Source organism: Streptopelia decaocto (assembly GCF_964273445.1).
Source record: "Streptopelia decaocto genome assembly, chromosome: 4".
Lineage (NCBI taxonomy): Eukaryota > Metazoa > Chordata > Aves > Columbiformes > Columbidae > Streptopelia > Streptopelia decaocto.
In genome coordinates, this window is record NC_138658.1 from 22,993,326 (window position 1) to 23,014,368 (window position 21,043).

Below are 21,043 nucleotides of genomic sequence, written 5' to 3' on the forward strand. Positions count from 1 at the left end.
GGCTGTGATTTTATGAACACTCAAGATGAAATTGTGCTTCTCTGTGTGATCTGCACAGTGAATAATAACAGCATGATAATCTGATTCTGACAGACAGACAGAAGATTGATAGACTTGGGGAATCTAAACTAAGTAGGGAGGTTAGGGTACAAATTATTTAAGATGCTGGAATATAAACTTGCTATTACTTTTACGTATTTCTTGTATATATCTTTTATACAAATGTATACAGAAACAGTACTATGCTGAATGATTAAGCCAATTCTCTGAGGTTGTTATCCAGTTACAATCCAAACCCCAAGGCAAAAGCATCCAAATAATAATGAATCTTTCCATTTCGTTATAAGATACAGCACAAATATATTAAAAGATAACTTAAAAACCACTCTTATCTCAAGAGTTAATTCATCTGGATTAAATCACCAGCAGGATTTGCTTTCTCTGTTTTATACAGAAGATACAATGTATTTCTTATTTGAATGAGCAGATGAAACAACATAAAGTCTGATATTCTCTTCATCTAACAAAACTAATGGCATTTTCCTTGGAAAGGAAATTCCTAATTTTGAGCAGAGGAAGTGAAAATTAATCTGAAAACCAAGAAAATCACTCTGCAATTTGCACACAAAAATGATGGGTTTGTTTCATTAACTGATGCCTGAAAACAACATTTAAATTGACACATAAAAACAGCAATTGTCTTAATTTGTGTGGTGCACTCCACACAAAAGCCCTAAATATGTTCAAATTAGAGCAAGCTGCTTGATTGTCACTGCAGTCTCATGTCATATTAATGCATGACAAACATTAAACCATACACTTAAATGGCAATTTATATCATTTAAATGTTTACTGCCACACCAGATCATCACTCATTTAAATGTGAATTTCTGACAGCTAATTTCAGTTAATTTTCCTCGATTCACTTAATTAGAACTTTCAATCAAGAAAAGACCTGTACATATCTTTTACATCATATCATTCTTCTTTTATTATTATTTTTATTAGGATTCCCAGCTACTGAATTGCTGAGAGCATCCTTTAAAATGAATTACCACACAGTATAGTATCTCTTTGGATGATCATATGGAAATACCTTAAAACATATATGCTTAGATAGGATTTTTTCTTGATTACTTTTTGCCTTTTTTTTTAAATTAAAAAACCTCCAACATTTAGACACAGACACACAATTAAAACTATAAAAAACCACAAGCAGGCCAATTAAAAATTAATGATTTCAAAATTGTTTAATAAGATAAAACCAGTCAGGAGTCTCCTGAGTGTCCATAATACTACAACGTGCAGCCATAAAATTCTACCGGGCTCAGGAAATGACAATGATAGGAATTAATTTTCTTGCTATCCTGCTAAAAAATATTTAATCCTAGAATATACTTACTGTTATCACTATAACTATTTAATGTCAGGAAAAATAGCATTAAGGACTTGTGAGCTTTTAAATACATACATGGTTGTACATGTAGCAGTTGTTCATATTTTCCTTTTCTTCAAAAGCTAGATTTGTAATGGGTCATATTATCCTCATAAAACACTTGGACATTAATAATTATGGAATATCACTCTGCAGCCTCCTCAGATTAACAGATATATACATGTGACTTTTTGTTAAAAAAGCAAAACTGAAACACTCTTTGCTGGTTGGGAGTCATCCTGAATTCACTTCTCTTTTTTAATATTATAATTATCTTATATTAGTAATTTATATAGATTCAAAAGTAGATTATTTTATTTTTTTCCCACATCAGACCATTTTAAATCTTCTCTCTTATTTGCTAAACCACAAACACAAGGGCTAAACAAAAAATGACTACGGTCGGCATCAATACTCAGAACACTGAAGGACAGACCAAACATAGCACACAAATTCAAATGATAAATAAGCCTGCCTGTCATTCCAGGTTCACAGTTAAGCTCTTGGTTGGTTGCTTACGCTATGCCACCATTGACGGAGGAACAACAGTTAACAGACTGAATAGTGATTAAAAAATAAAGATTTTCAAGGAAAACAACACAGTGTTCCAGTGTGTGTGTGTGATGCACTTTACAGCCGCGCTGGTATATACTATCTAAGTAGGGGCACTGACTTAAAAAAAAAAAAAAATAATAAATAAATAAAAAAGAAATCTGAGAAGTAGAATAGTTCCAATTTGCACAATTAGCCCATTTTTAAAAGGATTTTTTTTTTTTTTTAAAAGTTACTGTTAACATTTACCTCTTGCAAAACTAAACCAAGGATACTTAAGTGTCTAGTACAGTCAGTGCTCATTAAGGCTCAAGTTAAATACGGCATGCAGCAATGGGATACTAACATCCTTCCCATGCTGCTCTTAAAGCAAACCAATCAATTGTTACCACTCCCACCACAGCAGACCCGGTACATCATTTACTGTGTGCTCCGAGGAAAATGTGCAAAACAAGAAAATCCTCTGAAATGGCCAGCATAATACAGTAATATTCAATCCTATTGAGTTATTGTAAAATAAATCAGTGACTAATGCCCAATTGTTAAGGATCAAACAAGACCGTGAAAAGACCGTCACATGAAGCCACACACAAATTGTCAATTCTGTCCACAGGGACTCATATTAACTTTGACAAACTGTCTTGGGGCAGATATCTGTTTCTTTAATGAGATCTATTAGGCAGAGACTAAAACACTTGAGATATGCTAAAAAGTACAGTATACAGATGTCAAACACAAACACCTATTAGTAACTTCAATTTCTCCATTCCCAAGGTAGAAACGCTTCAGACACATCAACAAAGTGAAGCTTTGATCATACAAGGGAATTTTCATTTATTCATAAATATTTTTCAAATGCACATTCTGATGTCACTAAATATGTGCAATCAAAACTACTTCAAGCACAACTCTGAAATTCATTATTTTATGTGTATCTTTTTCTGCCCTGTTTTCTGAAATGAATGAACAAAGAATAATTTCCTGCTAGCAACTGAAGACTACCAGTCACACACTGATACAAATGATTCAGTAAAACACAGCTGGAACAACAAAAACATAAAACTAGCAGGTTAGAAAAGATTCTTCCTTTTTTTCCAGTATAAATGCTCTAACCATTTATTATTATGCATTTTCCCCAAACAATATTATACCCTTGGAATCAAGATTTGTGTCTGTTTCTCATACATGAATAATCTTTCCTATTCACCCAATTAAAAAAAAATAGCCAGGAATATACTACATCAGCAAGTAAGAAGTTACAATTCTCAAGTACAAATAATTGCCTATTACCTTTAATGGGCTAAATATTTTAATTCCTTTTTCAAGTGTTGAATTTCCTTTGAAGCACTTAAAATAATTGAGTCTCTTCTGTTCCATTTGAAAAACATTTATTTATGAACAGAAAAGCATGAATTAGTTTTTTACACATTTTTACCACAAATACAATTTTGATGTGAAAAATATTCTTCTTGAACACACCAAAGCACCAGCATAACTGCAGTACCAGGTAACTACTTTAAGCACATGTTCTGGCTTGGAAGTATGCGTGTGCATGTACTTTTAAATAAAACCCATACCCTACAAAACCAAATAACTAGAATTATGCTTGCATGTGTAGGCTTTCAGACACTAGTTCGTAATGCTGCCCTAACATTGATATATGACCTTTGTATGTTACAATGAAGAAGGCTGGGTTTTTCAGCCTAATTAGAACTGTTTCAAATTTTCCTGCTAAATATATGATAGAAAGTCCTTTCAACTTTTTTTATTCTAGAGTTTCTTTCCATGTCAACTTTGTTCCAATCAAAATATGTTTTGAATTAAATGATTTTGATTCAATATGTGGATCACATTTCACTTCTAAGATTTAAAGTCCAAAAAGGAAAAGTTTAGGCTGTTCAAACAAAGCAAAAGCAGCCACTTTGGGGAAAGCTATTCACATTTACCAAGACTGACAAATTGTTTGTGTGCACCATTAGGTCTAGTTTCTGCAATAGTTGCCAGATTTCCTGTCCTCCTAATAACATATTAACTCTTGAAGTGCTGGCTTTATCTTTTGAGTTTGCTCAGTAATCACTAGTACTTAGAAGTAAATTAGCAAACACCCTTTTACTAGCAACACTATTTGGTCAAATAGGTAGACATCTGGAAAAAAAAAAAAAATATATATATATATAAAGCTATTAGAAAGATACTGAATTCAAGCCTGCTTTGAAGATATCAGGAGAAGGAGGAAGAGGACAGCAGATGTACTACGGAAAAAAACCTCCAAGTTCTCGATGAGGTAATATAAATTTCAAAAGCATGAAACAGACACCAAAACTATTTACGTAATTGGTGGTTTCTAACTTGCTAAATAACTCTTCCAAGCAGATTGCTAGAGCAAATGTGCATAGTTTAATTTACTGTATTTTGCAACTTGTTTTGAACATGAAATACTTCAGAAAGCAAGCAATTACTTTACAGCTTAAGTTAAAAGAACTCTCATTTTTCCTTTTTTTTTTCTTTTGTACGCACGTTTCCTTTATTTTAAACTCCTGCCCAGAAGTGCACTGCCAGTGTATTCTTCATTACTGTTATAACCAAAGTTAGCATTTTATTTCTCTACTTGATTACCAATAGCAGGATAAAATAGAAAAATAACTATGAATTATATAATCTTAGTAAAAAGATTTAACTGAGATATTTTTCACAAGAAGGCTGATCTTATAGAGCAAAGGATATTGACAACCTGAGAAGGAGCTCACACATAGGAAATCTCTGAAAGATAAACTCCCCTTCTTCTGCTCCTTCTTATTCTCCGTATTTAACAATAAAGTACTAAGTAATGATGAAAGAGAAAATTTGTGTAATAGTGTAACTTAATGAAACAGATTTTTGTGGGAAGCTATACTCTGCATAAGCAGCACATAAACAAAGAAAAACGTTTTGCAACCTAATGACTCAAACTCCGACCTGAATTTATGTAACTATTACCAAAAGAAGAGCTAATTAGCAGCATGTTTAGCTAAAAATCTCAAGCACTTTTGCATCTTTTGGCGATTTCTCTATTCAGTCTCCAACTGTTATTTTGTAGTTTAAATGGACAGATCAGACAGCTGTTATGTATTTTATAAAGTGAAAGCTACATTTCCTTTGAAATTTGGGTTTAAACTCAACTGAAATGTCCATGAAAAAGTGAGGTGAATATGAAAACTCGCCTTGGGCCATTCTTGGCTACTCTTTCGACAAAGGACAGTGATTACCCTTAAAAAATATTTCTTAGTATATCCACGATAATCTGCAAATTTAAGAGCAATATTTTTAAAGCAAAACTGCTACAATTTACTATGAACGGTACATAGATAAACAGAGCAAATGTTGCATTTTTATTGTTAAGTTTCAAAGTTTAGACATCTACCTTAGGAGCCAAAAGTGAAAACATTTACACAGATGTTTATCTTCACTCATGTGAGCAATTCCACAGACTTCATAGTAGAACAACTCGGAAAGGGGAAGTAGAGCATCCTGCCTTGCAGGAACTCCAAAGTTACGCATTAGAAGACGACACAAGTATACGGCTGTTGGAACATTTGGAGAGCTAGACTTTAAACACAAACTTCCATGGACAACATCATAGTGCAGAGAAACTGAAACCAGGTTAAATAAAGCCAAGGTGGGTCCCAAAGCAGTGTAGTTACAATGTTGCACTGCTGAATAAAGGCTGATTTGCATACAGTGCATGTAATTGGTATATCCTTTCTATTGAGCGTGGACACTGGTACTCAACAGTTAATCAACTATAAATTCACATGTTGGCTTACCTCACTTGTTCACATATTCCACCAGGCATGGCTGTGACCACGCTACCTTCCTAATTGAAAAAAAGAGTAGGCAAAACCTGTCTCAGCCAACTGGCTCCCATAAACATACAGATGCTTTTCAAAAGGCATCCTAAGAATGGCCCCTTCCTAATTTGTCTGATTTCTTCTCAGCCACAGATAGAAAAGAGACAGAAGAATTGTGATAGGAACAAAAAATGATCAGGAGGTCTTTATGAAATTGCCCTACATGAAAAATAATATATATAAGAGCCATAATTAATTACAGTTGTGTAATCACACAAATGGCTATCATTATTTATAACTATTATAATACTGGTGCATATGGCCTCCACTTGTCCTTCCCCAGAGACCCACAGAAAATATAACCACAACTGGTTAGACTATAAGCATTTATTAATACAAACATGGCTAAAAGGAAGAATTTACAACACCAGGAGGTGTTGCTGATTTCTCCACCATTTCCACCTTCCCCCACCCCGCCCCTGTGTTTTTTTGTCCACATTTAAAAATGTCTGCTATGTTGTTGGAGAATTCTCTCCTCCAGAAGAATCAGTAATATCAGGAGGCCAAGACAATGAAGGAAAATCCCCTTTGAAAATCCTCCTACATAGCATCAAAAGGAGGCAGGAAGCTCCCTCCTCCCTGAAGTTCAGCAATTCTTTTCCCAGTTCCTCCAGCACTTGTTTGCATGAAGACTGACAGCCTGAATCTGGAACCTATTACGCATGGAAGCACAGGCAGTTAACCACACAGCTGACAGTTGGCCCAGTCAAATTAGTTTAAATGAAGTTTTGTATTAAAAAAAACCCAAACAAACAAACAGCAAAATCCCACAAGATATGACTGCATTTCACAACGCAGTGCCATGTACTGATGGAGCTGGCAGTGAGGCCATGCAATCATGTTAGCATTCCATGCTGCTGAACATGTCTTTCCTCTCAGACGGTTAACACAGCTTACTGCTTCTAACACTGAAGCTAACTTGCATACTGCTAACCAAGGGACTTCTCCATGGCATCTCCTTGACCCTTGTCAACATGATCACAGTTGCTTCCAAATATCAAGTATGAGCCAAAGACAAACTGAAAGGTCAAAGTCCTACACACTTCCAAAAGGGCATTTGTCATGGTAAACAGTGATTCACCTTTTAATGTTACAGATTCTTTCACATTAAGAGAGAGGTGCAAAATACACACTACAAAACTTGAAAGCATGTAAAATTTGCTCGCCTTTGAGGTTGAACAAGCTTTTTCACTGAAGCTGGAAACAGGCCAAACTCTGAAATTCAGAAAAGTGGAGATCACCTGAAGACTGGAGAACACTTACCCAGTGGTGGGGTTTTAGCTTAGTTATTAGTAAATGAATACATAGCTAGCATAATTGTAATGGAACGTATGGTGAAATGTAGTGAACACAGTGAAGGTTATGAAGTTTTAGAAAATGTCTGAAACATGAACTGAACTTGCATGATCAAAATGCAAGAAAGGTTTATTTGAACACAGACAACACTACAAACAGCTTTCATGTTAAGTATTAGGCTGGGTACTATAGATTTCCATTCCATTTAATCCTCAAATTTAAATTTAAGCCTATACATACTGTCTGGTTAATGACAGCACAATACATTTCAAACTGGGAGAAACTAGTGATTTTTTTAACATACTCTACATTTAAATCTGCTCATACATTTCTTCTTTCTGATTTATTCTGTAATCCCCAAAAGTTGCCTGTTGCTTTATTTTTGCACTGTTTCAACAGCTTGCAGCATTTATGCTGTGCTTTGATGTGTCAGTTGTATATGCAATTCACAACAACTGTGATGATCAACAAGTATTAGTACGCATGTAAGAGGAGACAGAAATGGCTGCAAACACATGGTCTGCAAATCACTGCAAATAGCACAAGCAAATATCTCAGAAGAGTTGTAGAGACTATCTAGTTTGTCTTTGAAGCCAGTTCAAGGGGAAAAATGTTACAGAAAAAAATTGTTTAGGAAATGGCATGATAAAAGGTCAAGGAATTTAAAATTTAAACCACGGTTTAGATGCAAGTCAGGCAGACAAGTAATTTTAATCTTGTTATTGGACTTGTCTGCTAATTCACAGAATAGGAAGTGTTCAAGAGCTTTTGGAGAAGAGAATGCAAGATTTACAAAGGCTATTAGGGTATCGTATCTGAATAAATCAAACAGTTACAAAAATAGGAAACAGCACTATATCATCACATGGCATAAATGTGTAACCCACTGTGGGGCAAATACACATAGATAAGCACAGGATTTGATTCCTTGCGATGATTATGAACAATGAAGTCCTGATCTTTTATAAAGATGCTCTGAGTCATTGCTTAGGATGACAATACAAGGTATGTTTGGCAAGGACAGCAGACTCCTTAAGTTGTTATGTAACTGGAATGACAAGGGATAATCATTATTTGACTTTAACAATGACAGAGAAAGGGAGAATTTGTGCATCAAGGCCACTATCAGCTTCCAAGTTTGGCATTTAAGAAGAAAAGAAAAAAAGATTGTGGAAGATGCTCCTTGGAAAAAGAAATGCTCTTTGCAAACTTGCCCGAACACAGCAGCTTCTCATTTAACATATTGTTCTGGCATGCTTGCTAAGCAAGCTCCAGGGTGGCTCACCTTCTATCAAATACCTCAGGACAAGCACTTACAATCTTCTGATTAAGGAAGATGCTGCCCCTGCCTTGACTGTTTGTCTTACCCCATCCCAGTGGATCCCCTGGGCTGTCTCACACTCTGTGGGAGCAGTTTGCCTAGTGCTGGAGTTTGTAAAAGAACAAAGAGCTCTTAGGAGTCAGGTTCAATGCTTGAAAGAAAAAAAAATGAAAACGGATCATATTTGTAAATTATTTCTTAAAATGTCCATCCTTAGAAAACGTGAAATCTCTTTTATTCTTATTTCACCACACATCACATGTTGAGTTTCAACTAGTTTTTCTCATAGTGCCTTCTTGTAGCTAGTTTAATTTGTTCTAGATTTTATTCCCTTATTTCACCTAAACTGCTTCAAATTTCCACTGTGACAGCTGTACACAGCAAGTATATATTGAGTATATTAAGCATGCTCAGGAAATCAAGGCATAAACACCTCCAAGTGCAACAGACATTCTGTAGCCAGTTGAGAGCAAACTTTTCATAACCTTTATATTACTCTGCCATGAACCGTGTTAGTGGGGAGGGTGTAGGAGATGAATACTATTAACATATAGAGGTTATATGCTAAAAAACCATATGGTGATTTAGTAACATTTCAATTAATTATTTTTTCCAGTTATATGCTAAATAAGATGCTAGAAAACCTAGAATTTTCCATTGTATCAATAAGATATCTTTTTCTACATAGACAATGGCCTAAACCACCCATAATTTAGAAATAAAATTAAAACATACTGCAATAAAACAGTATTCAACTCTCATCTTCCAAATTATCATTTAGTTCAGAGGCTAAACTCTCAGAGACAGCTCTTGCTCTTGAGAGGATAAAGAAGCAAGCAACCAATCTAGAACATTATTTGCCACTATAAGAACAAGTTCTAAAAAATACAAAAAAAATTATAAAAACCAACACAATGTTACACAAAGTTTTTAAGTAGCAACAATGAAATTGCAAGGTTTTATTCAACTAAAGTTCTAATAAAACTACCTACTCTGACCAAGGGTAACACCAACAGATAATTTATTAAAATCCAATGCCTGTGGCATGCAAGTGTTTTTATTCAGAGTAAGATAAGCACAAGGATACTACCAAGTCCTTGTCTCAAAGTCATGGTTGTTCAGAGCCACAACAGCCTGATCTTAGCCAGGAACGCTGAAGGTCCAGGTGGTTCCTCACCATCACAACCACACAATAGAGCACTAGATACCTGCTCCAACTTCTACAACCTAAGTCTGAAGTTGCTATCTGCAGAACATAAGAGAAATCAATACCGTTTTTAGACAGTCTGGTAAGCCTGTATTTTCAATTTTCTAGGGTTTTTGTTTTGATTTTTAATGCCAGGTCTCTGCCTAATAGCAAAGAAATCTTTTTTCAGCATGGGGGGGCGAGGGAACGCCACATCAAGCTTGTAACCGGCCGGATTCCGAGCTACAGGCCAGGGACTCATTTGGGAGGGGACAGGACCAGCCCCCACCCAGGGCCGACAGCCCCGGGCGGCGATGCGATGCGGCGCGGCGGGAGTCGGGGCCGGGCCGCCGACGGAGCTTCCCCGCCCGACGGCCGGGACAGTGCTGCAGAAAATCACTGCCGCAGCCACTCGTTCTTTGCAAGAAAAAAAACAAAACAAAACAAAAAAAAACAAAAAACAAAACAAAAAACAAAACAAAACAAAACCCCAAAAACCGTAACAAAACAAAACAAACCAACAAAAAAATCACTGCCGCAGCCACTCGTTCTTTGCAAGGAAAAAAAACCCCACAAAAACAAACAAAAACAAAAAACCCTAACAAAACAAAACAAACAAACAAATCACTGCCGCAGCCACTCGTTCTTTGCAAGGAAAAAAAAAAAAAAAGAAAAAAAGAAAAAACGCCATTTCTGCACAGCGGGAAAACGCACTTGCGTTTCGCCAGAACGGCGCGATTCATGTGCGTTTGCGACTAGGAGCTTGCTCTGTTTTGAATGAAGGCGCAGCCAGACGCGTCTGTCCCGGCGCAAGCAAAAGGCAAGCAGCGAGGCAAGAGTTAATTTGGGCTGGAGGAGGGGAGGGGGCGGCGGTGGGGCACGGGGAGTTAATCAGGGAGCAGATCCAGAGCCAGGCATGGAGAGGCCTCGCTAATGAGCCTCAAGTACCCTGCAGTGGCTTTCAAACCTAACTGGCTTCAAACGATGCCACCCCGTGACAGAGTACTGCTGGCCATACGAAGAGGGTGATTAGAATAAATGACTGGAGTAATTAACTCTGATTGGAAACCACCTGACTGGAAAGAGAAGCGAGGAGCTGTTTAGCCGATGGTCTTCTGGTAGAAAAAGGAAGCTTTCCTTTACTCCAGTGTTTGTATGTGCTAAAAGAGCTCTTCCTTTCAAATAGGTATGTGGGGGCACTAATGAAAAGCAGCTTTCATTCAAGGGCCTCCCCATTCACTTTGAAAGGGGGAGAAAAGAAAAGCTTCAAAGTAGAACTAATTTACTTCATCCAAACCCCACGTTGGGGAGCCTGTAGTTTGTAATAACAGGAGAACAAAATATTGGTTAAAAATACGCCTTAGAAGACATTTCTCTTTTCATAAGAAGTTTAAATATTTTAAAGATGCTTGCAAGTTGTTGGTTTGTTGTTTTGCTGTTTTTTTAAAAATATAAATATTAAGGCCTTCATAAAGAAATCTAGTATATGCATTTTCTACATTTCTTGCCCATGTTGCCAGCTTTTTAAAGCGTGAACATGGTTTGTCACCTTTAGCAGTGGGAACTTAAATTTTTGTGCTATGGAAAATGGCAACAATTTTACCTTCTCTTTTTTTTTTTTTTTTTTTTGGAAATGGGATTGGCAATCTCCAGCAGCTCTTGGGCAGGAAACATATTCGCTGCACATTCACTTTCTCTGCCACGCTATCCTGCCACTTTATTTTACAAAGCAGAATTACAAAGAGTGAGGGCATTACTACCTGCTGTTTTACAAGCAATCAGCAATTCATTGTACCACTGTTGTCCTGTACCTGCTGAGTAAATGGTTTAAAAAAAGTTCCACTAACTGCCCAGTAACAACTACAGTATGGTAGCAAAAGCAATTCACCAAATGTTTATACTGAGCCTCTGATTTATTTGACAGCTTTACACCTTCAAGACATGATATAATTAAATGTTTTGACAAAGAAACGAAAATTGTATAAATTAGAAAGTCATTAAAGAAGTACAGTATCTAAAATTAAAATGTGCTATGGGTATAAAATACGATTTCTGAAATCACACAGAATGTTTAGGGCTCCTATAAAACAGATAAAATGTATTTAACTTTTAAAGAGTGATTTTTTTTTTGTCAGACTTTCTGCTACTGTATTAAACTACTATACATCTAAAAAATTCCTAATTTAATAACTGTATGAATGCAGTTCAAGAAGACTAAAAAAGCAGTTCTATGTTATTTTAAAAAGGCTATCAAATCACTATGTAAGGAAAAACAGTGCACATAAAATATTAGGAGACTTTTCAAAACACCAAGCAGAATCTTAATTTATTGTGTCAATTGTTGTTATTTCGATTGTTTCAAAATATAAATCAACTGCTGCCAGAATGTCTTAGGGGACAGCTAACATGCTATGAGGTTAATCCTACCCCTCCAAGGCACTCCAGTTCAAGCTTCAGACAAGCCTTTGTGCCTGCTCAGGCCAGCGAGATGCAAGTTGGCACTTAGCGCAGGGAAGAGGGCACACAATGCACTAGGGATGCTGAAAACGGGGTTCAGAAGGAGACAAACTAGGTTCTGACCATGTCCGTGTTCACAGGATGACCAAGAGACCGGTGGGAATCACTGTTCGTGTTCAAAATAAAAATGAGCATGTTAAAAATGAATTTTTAAAATTGAAACAGATGTCCCTACACTGTGGTTGCTCACTCTAAGGTCAGTTTGTATCTTTAAAATGCAGTTTCATTATCATTTGTGGTAGCATGTGTATAAAATGTGAGCTTATTGCTAGACCTAAAAGCTAATTGTTTAAACAATGTATAATTATATAACCATTATTTAAACATTAAAGCCTTTAAGCAACTATGTGAAAACATTTACAATCAACTTTGTAATGCAGCTGAAGAGCACTGTTGTTCTAAAGGAAACTGTAATCCAGCAAAAGGTAACAATGACCAGTTGTTTATAAAAACCACTGAAATGTTTGGGAACTAGTTCACATTCTCATGCTATGTTTATGTTTCCATTTATCATCCTTCTCCTTGAGAAGATAGCTCAAAAGGAAGAAAGACTAGAGAACAAAATTTTGTTTAAATTACACATGCAGACGTCAGGTAATTTAACAAATCGAGACAAAAAAGGGATGTCTTGTGTATAGCTAAAATCATTATTGCATTAAATCATTTTCTCCTCTCTCTCTCTCTCTGCAGTGTGGTTTATATTTATTCTGTATATTCAGCTTTGCCAAGAACTTCTAGCTTGCAAGGGAAGAAAAGGAACCAGAAATATAATAAAAATGTAAGAGTGTACTATGTATAAATGTTACGGCAGTCTTGTTAATCAAAGAATAGACCTGATCTTTGCTTAAAAGGTGTAGCTTAATGATTGACTCCCACTCTTTTAACAGTTTTCATCCATCATATTGTAACAAAATACAACACAATATGATATTATGCCCATAGAAAATAAATAGGCAGTGATGGAATAGTTTCAGGACTGGTAACGTGGGCAAATGGAAAACAGTTATTAATCAAACTGTTCATTAGTAGCATTATACAACTTGGTTACTTATGACTGTGGTAGACTGTATTTCTGAATAGAAATCTTCTTTTTTTGACCTAAACTCATAAACTACTGAAGCCACATATGTTTCCATTATGATATATGTGATAACTGAATGTGGGGAGATTGTTTTTCCTTACACCTTGGTTGCAGAAGATTCAGGAAATTAACGTTTTGTTTAATCAAATGTTTGATCTTCAATTCCAAATTCAGTTACATGTTTGCCCTCCAACTACTGTGGGGTTTGAAATAAATGGTTAAGAAAACTCTGACTATCAATGTAAAAATAGCTAGTTCTCCTTGGTGAGAACTTTGCCTTAATCTAATCCTCTACTTCATTATTGTTACAAGAAATACCTGGGTTGACCACAAATAAAGAGTCACATTTGAAAAAAGTGTATTTCTGTGACAAGCTGACAAGAGAATTCTTGCCACACAAGGATTAGATAGGGCATGTTTGTTTACTACAAAATGATCCAAAGTAAAATGAGCTTCTCTAACTGGTCCTGTTGAGTTATTGCTGTATTTAATGCAGGGTGTTGCACAGAAGAAAGGGTAGTGCTCTTTGAATACATAAACCTTAATGCAGAATATTTCAAATGTTTGTTAATGTAACACTAGCAACCATTTATTAATCCCTCTTTTTACAATGCCCTCAATTCTCCAAATATTCCACTGCCCTCCCCGCTCTCCCTCCCCCCCCCCCAGGATGTCAGTAAATTCAAGTGAACATTTTATAATTAAACAAAACATCAAAGTAATGGACATTTATGTGGTCCCTCCATGCAGGTGGATTTTTTCTAATGAAATGTAATAATAGAGCGTGTTCTACTGCTTCTCTTGGCATGCATGCAAACATACTCAAATCTGTTTGGAAACATTGTCCTATATCAATATAAATCTTGCTATTGTCACTACAAGCTAGAGAATTTTGTAAATTGCTTTATAAAATACTTCATTGTAAAGTTTTAGATTTAAAAAAAACCCAAACTTTCCTTTCTCTCTCAAAGCACACTTCTATTATAGCAATACTGAGAATCTGTTCCAGAGATCAGGTGACATGGAAATACACACCCAGAAATATTCCCTTCGACTTAGAAATCTTTTAGACAAAGTCAGGATTTGCCACTTGTCCTAATGCCTACAATCAGCTGGACAATAACCCTAGGGTTAAGGTTAGCGTTGCACTATCCACAACCATTTTGACGTTACAGATGAAAGCATTCAGGATGCTGGACTGGAATCATCATGTTACATTCAGTATTCTGCTTCCTACAAAAACTAAAAATCCAGATATATTTGGGTTGCATATGTGTACATATATGGAAGAATCCTAAAACACTGCTTAACTGTTCCTGAAAGCATAATTAAGGAAAACTTTCAGTGACTTTACATAATGGCTTTGCCACTGAGATGACGGAATTTGCTAGTTGTATGATTTAATGTAATTCATGCCTTAAATACTTATAAATCAGTTATGTTAATCCCAATCTTTATTGGAACAACCACCCTCCCCAGTTCCCTCATATGCAGGCAAACAATAAAATGACCAGTGCCCTTCCACAGGCGAGAAATTACTTAGGAAAAGGTTTGTCTACTTCTACATTTAATTCTTTTGTAACTAACTCAGCCTTTATTAAACATTTAATTGTGGCAATGTTGATGTTATTTTATTCATTAAATATTTTTGGAAAATTTCAGCCTGTAAATGAGAACAAACATATGAAATGATCCCATGGCTCAACTCATAGGGAAATGAGCACTGGAAATACCTAGATTTCATAACCTGCATTGTTAACAGAAATGATATGCAGAGATTCTGCTACCTAAAATCCTTCCAAAATTTTAAAGCATTTAAATAAATCCCCAGTTCACCAATTTAAAAAAAAAATCACAACTAAACAGGCACTTTGAAAATTAACAGAATCATAAAAATCTGAGAATTGATACTGTAACGATCAGAATCACAAATGTATATATTTGAAAAAGTTCTATTACACATTTTTTTGTAAATTCATTTCAGCTTGAGCATGCTCCCTCTTGTTATTTACAGGCTAAATATATACACAGTACAACATAAAATCTAAAACTTCAATACCTCCTTTAAAATGTACATTCATAAAATCTCTAGGCATGTAATCACAGGAACTTCTCATATAACATAGTATATGCCACAGAAAGGCTTTACATATTTATGTCACTCAGGCACTGTATACACACTAAACATTTTGTTTTATACAAAAGTACACGAGGCCATGTTATAAAGATTTAGCACAGCACTACAGTAAATAAGGGAAATGTGCTATGATTTATTAGCCAATTAAGTGCATAATTACTGATTTATCCTTTGAATTATGTATGAAAAGGCCTACTGTTGTGTGCTGAAAAGAAATTTTTAGTGTATGATTATTGGCAATACTAAAAACTTTAAAGATGATCAGCTTCGTGTGTACACACACTGGAAGATAATAACTTTTTGTTGCAAAAATGAAAGTGTATACATGGGAAAAATCATTATCAAGATATGATGACAGTTAAAATTGTATGGTTTCATATTTGACATTGCTATGTTTGTTTCTGGCCCAAAATTGTAAGTTGATGATAAAATATTTTCCTGAACACTGGAAGAATAAAAATACTAAAATGTAAAAGGTTCTTTAAATCGATTCGTGTTAATTTTTTTAAGTACTGCAATTACCTTATTTGTCCTGAGCAGACGATACATGTAAGAAAATCAGTATCACTCTATGCACAAAAGAAAAAATAAAGGTGCTTGCAGAAACCAGATCCTTTAAAAACTTGTGACTCAGTTATAGACAGAAAGTTCATCAGCTGCCTTGTGTTTCAGTGTTTGTTTTCCAGTCATTTCACTGCCACCAGACAATAACATTACAACAAAATGTATTTAGTTCTGCACAAAACTTGTGTGGGCAATACGAAAGCACACAGCAAAAAGCCTTTAAATAAGCCAAAGGCTAGCACCTTCCAGAATTACAAGGAACAGAAAGGAAGTGATGGTGGCTGCCTAACCACGTAAATCCAGCAGAAAGTGGTATAATCCTGCCTGACCAGTAACTGCGATCTCTGCAGCAGGGGAGGGGGAGGAAGAGGAGACTGTGACCTTCACTCCTTCAGTAAGTTTGGACCAGCAAACCAGGAGGAGGAATGAGAGAGGCTACACTGCCAGCTCCCAAAAGCCACAACTCATCCTTTCCTGTTATAAAAGAGTTAAGAGCTGAAAATCATTATCAAAAAGTTCAGACCTCAAAATATGGTGTATTTTTTATTTGTCTAGGAAGATTTGAGGCTTCAGAGTTCACATTTTCAATCTTTTATCCACAGAATTAGAAAATTGCTTCAGAAACTAATAAATGATAAAAGCTTACATTCCAACAAACTAACAATTTCAAGCACAACATCTTAAGGAAAACCACAAACTATGGCAAAATTTAAAGTGAGAAAGCCTGGTTTACTGGAGATTAAAAATGGAAAAACCTCAAAGAAAGGGTTTACTGGAAAATACATGTAAAAAGGGATTGTAGACTAACTTCACTATATAACCTAAAGATCCTTCTACATAAAACAGTGGGAGGTTCACATTATATTGAGTGAGATGTATACTAGACGTATACTAATGAACATTTTCAAAGGCCTTACAGCTGCTGGACCACTCAAGGGAAACAAACTGTTTAATACACATAGTAAAAAGCACATAATTAATAAAAATATGAAAACAAGCAACTAAGTTTACATTAAGCCTTATGTTGATCTCGGCACACACAGGGTATCAAGTAGAAATATTACCAACAGTTAGAATTCAAAACTTGTTTCTGTTATAAAGGACTTCATTAATTGTATATGTATAGTAAGTCTCTCCTTTTTCATAACTAAATCCTAAAGACTTATTCTTCAGAAAATTTTTAAGTTTGGATTTTGGCAAAACAAAATCTAAGCCATGCCATACAGTCATTTTTTTCCAACAGCACAAAATAACTCCACGTCCCTCTGATTAGACACATCATAATGACTAATATATGTAAGGAGCAAACATATTGTAAGAACCTGATGTATTATTTAGACTCAAACAGAAATATCGGTAATATCCATCATACAAGTAACAAAAATGAGGAAACAAAACGCAACAAAGGAAGATTCAAGTACTGGTACAAATCCAGTTGTAAAACTCATGAGAATGATTTGGTGGTTTAAAGCTTTTGTGCTGAGTTCAGCTTATGTCGGAATCATAAGAACTTAAAATACTGAATTCAGATTTGATTTCTAATGCTGTTCTCTAAGGAAATAAGCCTTAGGTGCCGAGTTCCTTGTCTGTCTGTTCCTCCCTTAGTAACACAGAAATGTCTGGCTTATTTCAAGCAGATTTGAAAGATGGGTAAAAGTCTCGAAGTTAATTCAATTCGTACAGCTTTTCAGAAAATCCATGTCAGACACAGGCAAGAGGGGTAAACAGATACCTTCACCACAGGAAAGCCAGGCAGTACATAACCTTAATATCCATTTGGTTGTGTCTAGTAAGTCAACATTTGCACACTGGCCCTTCCCTGGCAGACACCAAAAGTGGAAGTGTCATAAGGAATTTTTGGGAGAAGCTGGAGTTACTGCTAAGGGATGAAGGGTAAGAAGCAAAGGACACACATATGTAGTCAAACCAGGTTTCAGCAATCCTGCTGCTCACTGAACAACTGGTTACTTTTTCCAGGTAAGTGCTTAAAGACAAACTTCCATAACATCCATTAGATGTTATGTTAAAAAGAAGTTATAACAATAATTTCCAACTCTCTTTTGAGAAAAGTATGAGATAACATTGGAGATCTTCAGAACACATGCTCAGGAGGAGGAGGCCCTTTTAAAGTTGCTTATAAAAATACATATATACCTGTTTCTTTAGTACGTACTTTTAAGTACTTAATCATACAAAATAATCTTAGTGTCTTTTAAAATGTGCTTTATACAGATGTCCATTATTCTGACTTATAAAAAAGAACATAAATTAAGTTCAACTCAAGAAATTACATGCAAGTGTTAATACTTGAGTTAGCAAAATACGCTGACATATTTTATAGCTTACTGTGCATTACAGCTTTCACCTTCCTAACTAGCTGCATAACTGAAAATGTGCAATATTTTTAATTAAGTAAAAATAATACAGCCACAGATGCTAAAATCACAGACTTCTAAAAAACACGATGATTCAAGGCTTTTGTTAGGTAAAACTGAACTACAGAAAAATCTTTACATGTTCCTGAGCAGAAATCAACTTTCTGTACTCTCACAACCCACATGTGTCACTTCAAATTCCAAATCCAGATTTTGGAGAGGATGTGCATGTTTTTAAGAGTGCTACAGTATGCTAGGAAGCTACTGTTCCTATGTATACTTAATATGAACCAGTCCCTGAAACACTAACTGAACATAAATTAAAAATTTTGTCATTAATTTTATTTCACTCTGGAATCTGCCTTACTGAGAAGAATGGCCTACAAAGCAGAAATGCACTCTACATTCTTACATTGTTTCGTGAAATTCAGCATCCATCAGTGTCATATAAAACACATTAAAAAAGCAGCACTACTAGTTTTAACACAAATATTTAAAGCAGTTCAGTATAAACTTTATGTACACATAAAGTCTACTAAAATCCAGCAAGCGGTGATGCAGCTGCATTAGCTCATGTAATGTTTCACACATGGAAACCAAGATGCAAGATTACCTCATTTATGGTAACACTCATAAACTACACGGTACACAGTAAACATGTCTACCCAGCAAATTAAAATATCACTGCACTATGCAGCAGCTGAAGCTATCCAGAACCTGTTTATAATCCAATAGAAACAGAAATTTGTCTTCAGTTCTAGAAACAGGGGGGGAGGGCGGGAATCAAAGTCTAAGTAAAATAAACTGCACTGCAAGTGTCACTTGCCCCAAGACTTCCTGCTTCCCACAAAAGACATGCACCCATTCTAGAGATCAAAGGTCAGAGCTTTACAATAGAATACATTGTAAATAGGTTTAAAATAATTGAATACAACTGCAAACCAAGGACTCATTTATAGCTTGCTAGGAAAAAAAAATATAGCTGTTTTAAGTCATTCCACTATATGAACTGAAACCTGCATTATAAAACTGCATCTGCTTCAAAACTACCAGATCACCACCTGCATACCAGTTGGATTTGGTCATTCCACAGCCATCTAAATAATGAAATGCCTTTGAGTAAATTACATGACACCACTGTTTTGATTATCCTCTGCAAAGTCTAGAGGAGCATTAAAAATGGCCACACCTGCCACCAAAAGGCTGGGTGCTCAGCGGTTCTCCTGGGACCTGAACCTCATTCCTAGAGACTAATAAGAACTTACTCCTTCTGTAAAAACAAGCATCTGTGCAAGTGCTGTAAATATTCACCTGTGAGATAATTTATTTATTGTGCTGTACTAATCAAACTGAGTTTCCTTCTTACGCAGATGTCTGGTGGCTCAGTGCCTGGGATGGTGTCTGCTGAACCAGGGACGATGGCACAACGCCCTTCTAATGGCTTGCAAGATCCAGGGGTTTGTGCCCCAAATAAATTGGCATTTAGCCCATGCCCAGTGGCACTGCCAGCATGTCACATATTTAAGTACAAAACCTGAAGTTAGGGATGTACTTACTTGTCACATCTACCTGCTTTTCTGCCCTTTTTTTTCTTTTTAGATCAAATTCAACATTCGCCAAAGGAGTAAAGCTACCAAACGTAGGTGTAGCCACATATTCTTCTCCAATTTGATAAACTTATTTTTATTCAGTAACAGAAAAGGCCTCGCTTCTGGGCTGAAACACCTCAAAAATTGTTTGGAAAATGAACAGGCACAACACCTACCTTACAATTTATTATAGCTATTTTTGCAGACCACAGGCTCATTCACAATTTACAGTCAGCACTATTTTTCAACCAACCAAAGCCGCTATGTCATTTGGGTCCACATTTGGTATCAACAAGTAAAATATTTAGAATTATAACAGTTAATAAGAGCTTCTATAGCTCTTTACATGTCCAAACCCCTGCACAAGTTTTAATGAGATATTCCTATGAAAACTATCACCTGAAAGTTATGTTTACTAGGGCTTATCTGGCATACAATCTGTCCTATAATAGTAAAGCTCAAATACCCTCCTTCAGGGCATAATAGATCTGGAGGTTTGTTGGGATGTGTTAATATATTTGCTATCTCAACAGGATAAAGACAGGAAATAATTCTATGATATTTACTTATCTCTGTTGTTAACCTTAGTTACCTCTATTAGACTAGCAATTATACCACCACAAAAACATAATCGCTAGTCACAAAAAAAGACAGTTCATCAGAAGACTGAATTGATGCTCATTTTAACAATGACACGTAAGCAATTAATTATTGCCCCTTACTTAAATCAGTGGTTTTCAACCTATGGTTTGCAGACCCCTTTGGTCTATGGACTAGTTCTAGGAGACCAAAAAGGGTAATTAAGGAAAGTCTTGGCTTACTGTCAGTTGGCTTAAATTTGCTATGCAGGAAAATGCACCTGCAATGGAAAATTTTATGGGGTCCCAGAAAAAAAATGCTGGAAAGTCACTGCCATAGATCTTTTCTTATACAGCAGAAAGAGACCTTGGGATTTTTACAATAGTTTTGACCTCTCAACTGCTGCAGGTGAAGAGTTTTCCCAACAAAACCGCCAGTCTGAAAAGACGAGGAATTCCTGGGTAATGTGATTTCTGGTGGAACATTCACCTTTGCAAGAAGGACCTGGCAGATTCATTATCTTT

General features: G+C 35.8%; 1 protein-coding gene across 5 annotated transcripts in view; it reads right to left on the bottom strand.

Annotated features, from left to right (window-relative positions):
* The window catches only part of LRBA (LPS responsive beige-like anchor protein), a 411,832-nt gene that overhangs the window by 61,084 nt on the left and 329,705 nt on the right, over positions 1-21,043 (bottom strand). Inside the window, exon 48 of one of the 5 annotated variants that reach the window (XM_082050429.1) lies at positions 8,505-8,642. The exons of the other annotated variants lie outside the window; for them this stretch is intronic. Within the exon in view, the coding sequence (XP_081906555.1) occupies positions 8,637-8,642 (6 nt within the window). The 3' untranslated portion in view covers positions 8,505-8,636. Of the gene's footprint in view, positions 1-8,504; positions 8,643-21,043 lie in introns of those variants that run through there. 5 annotated transcript variants of the gene reach the window in all.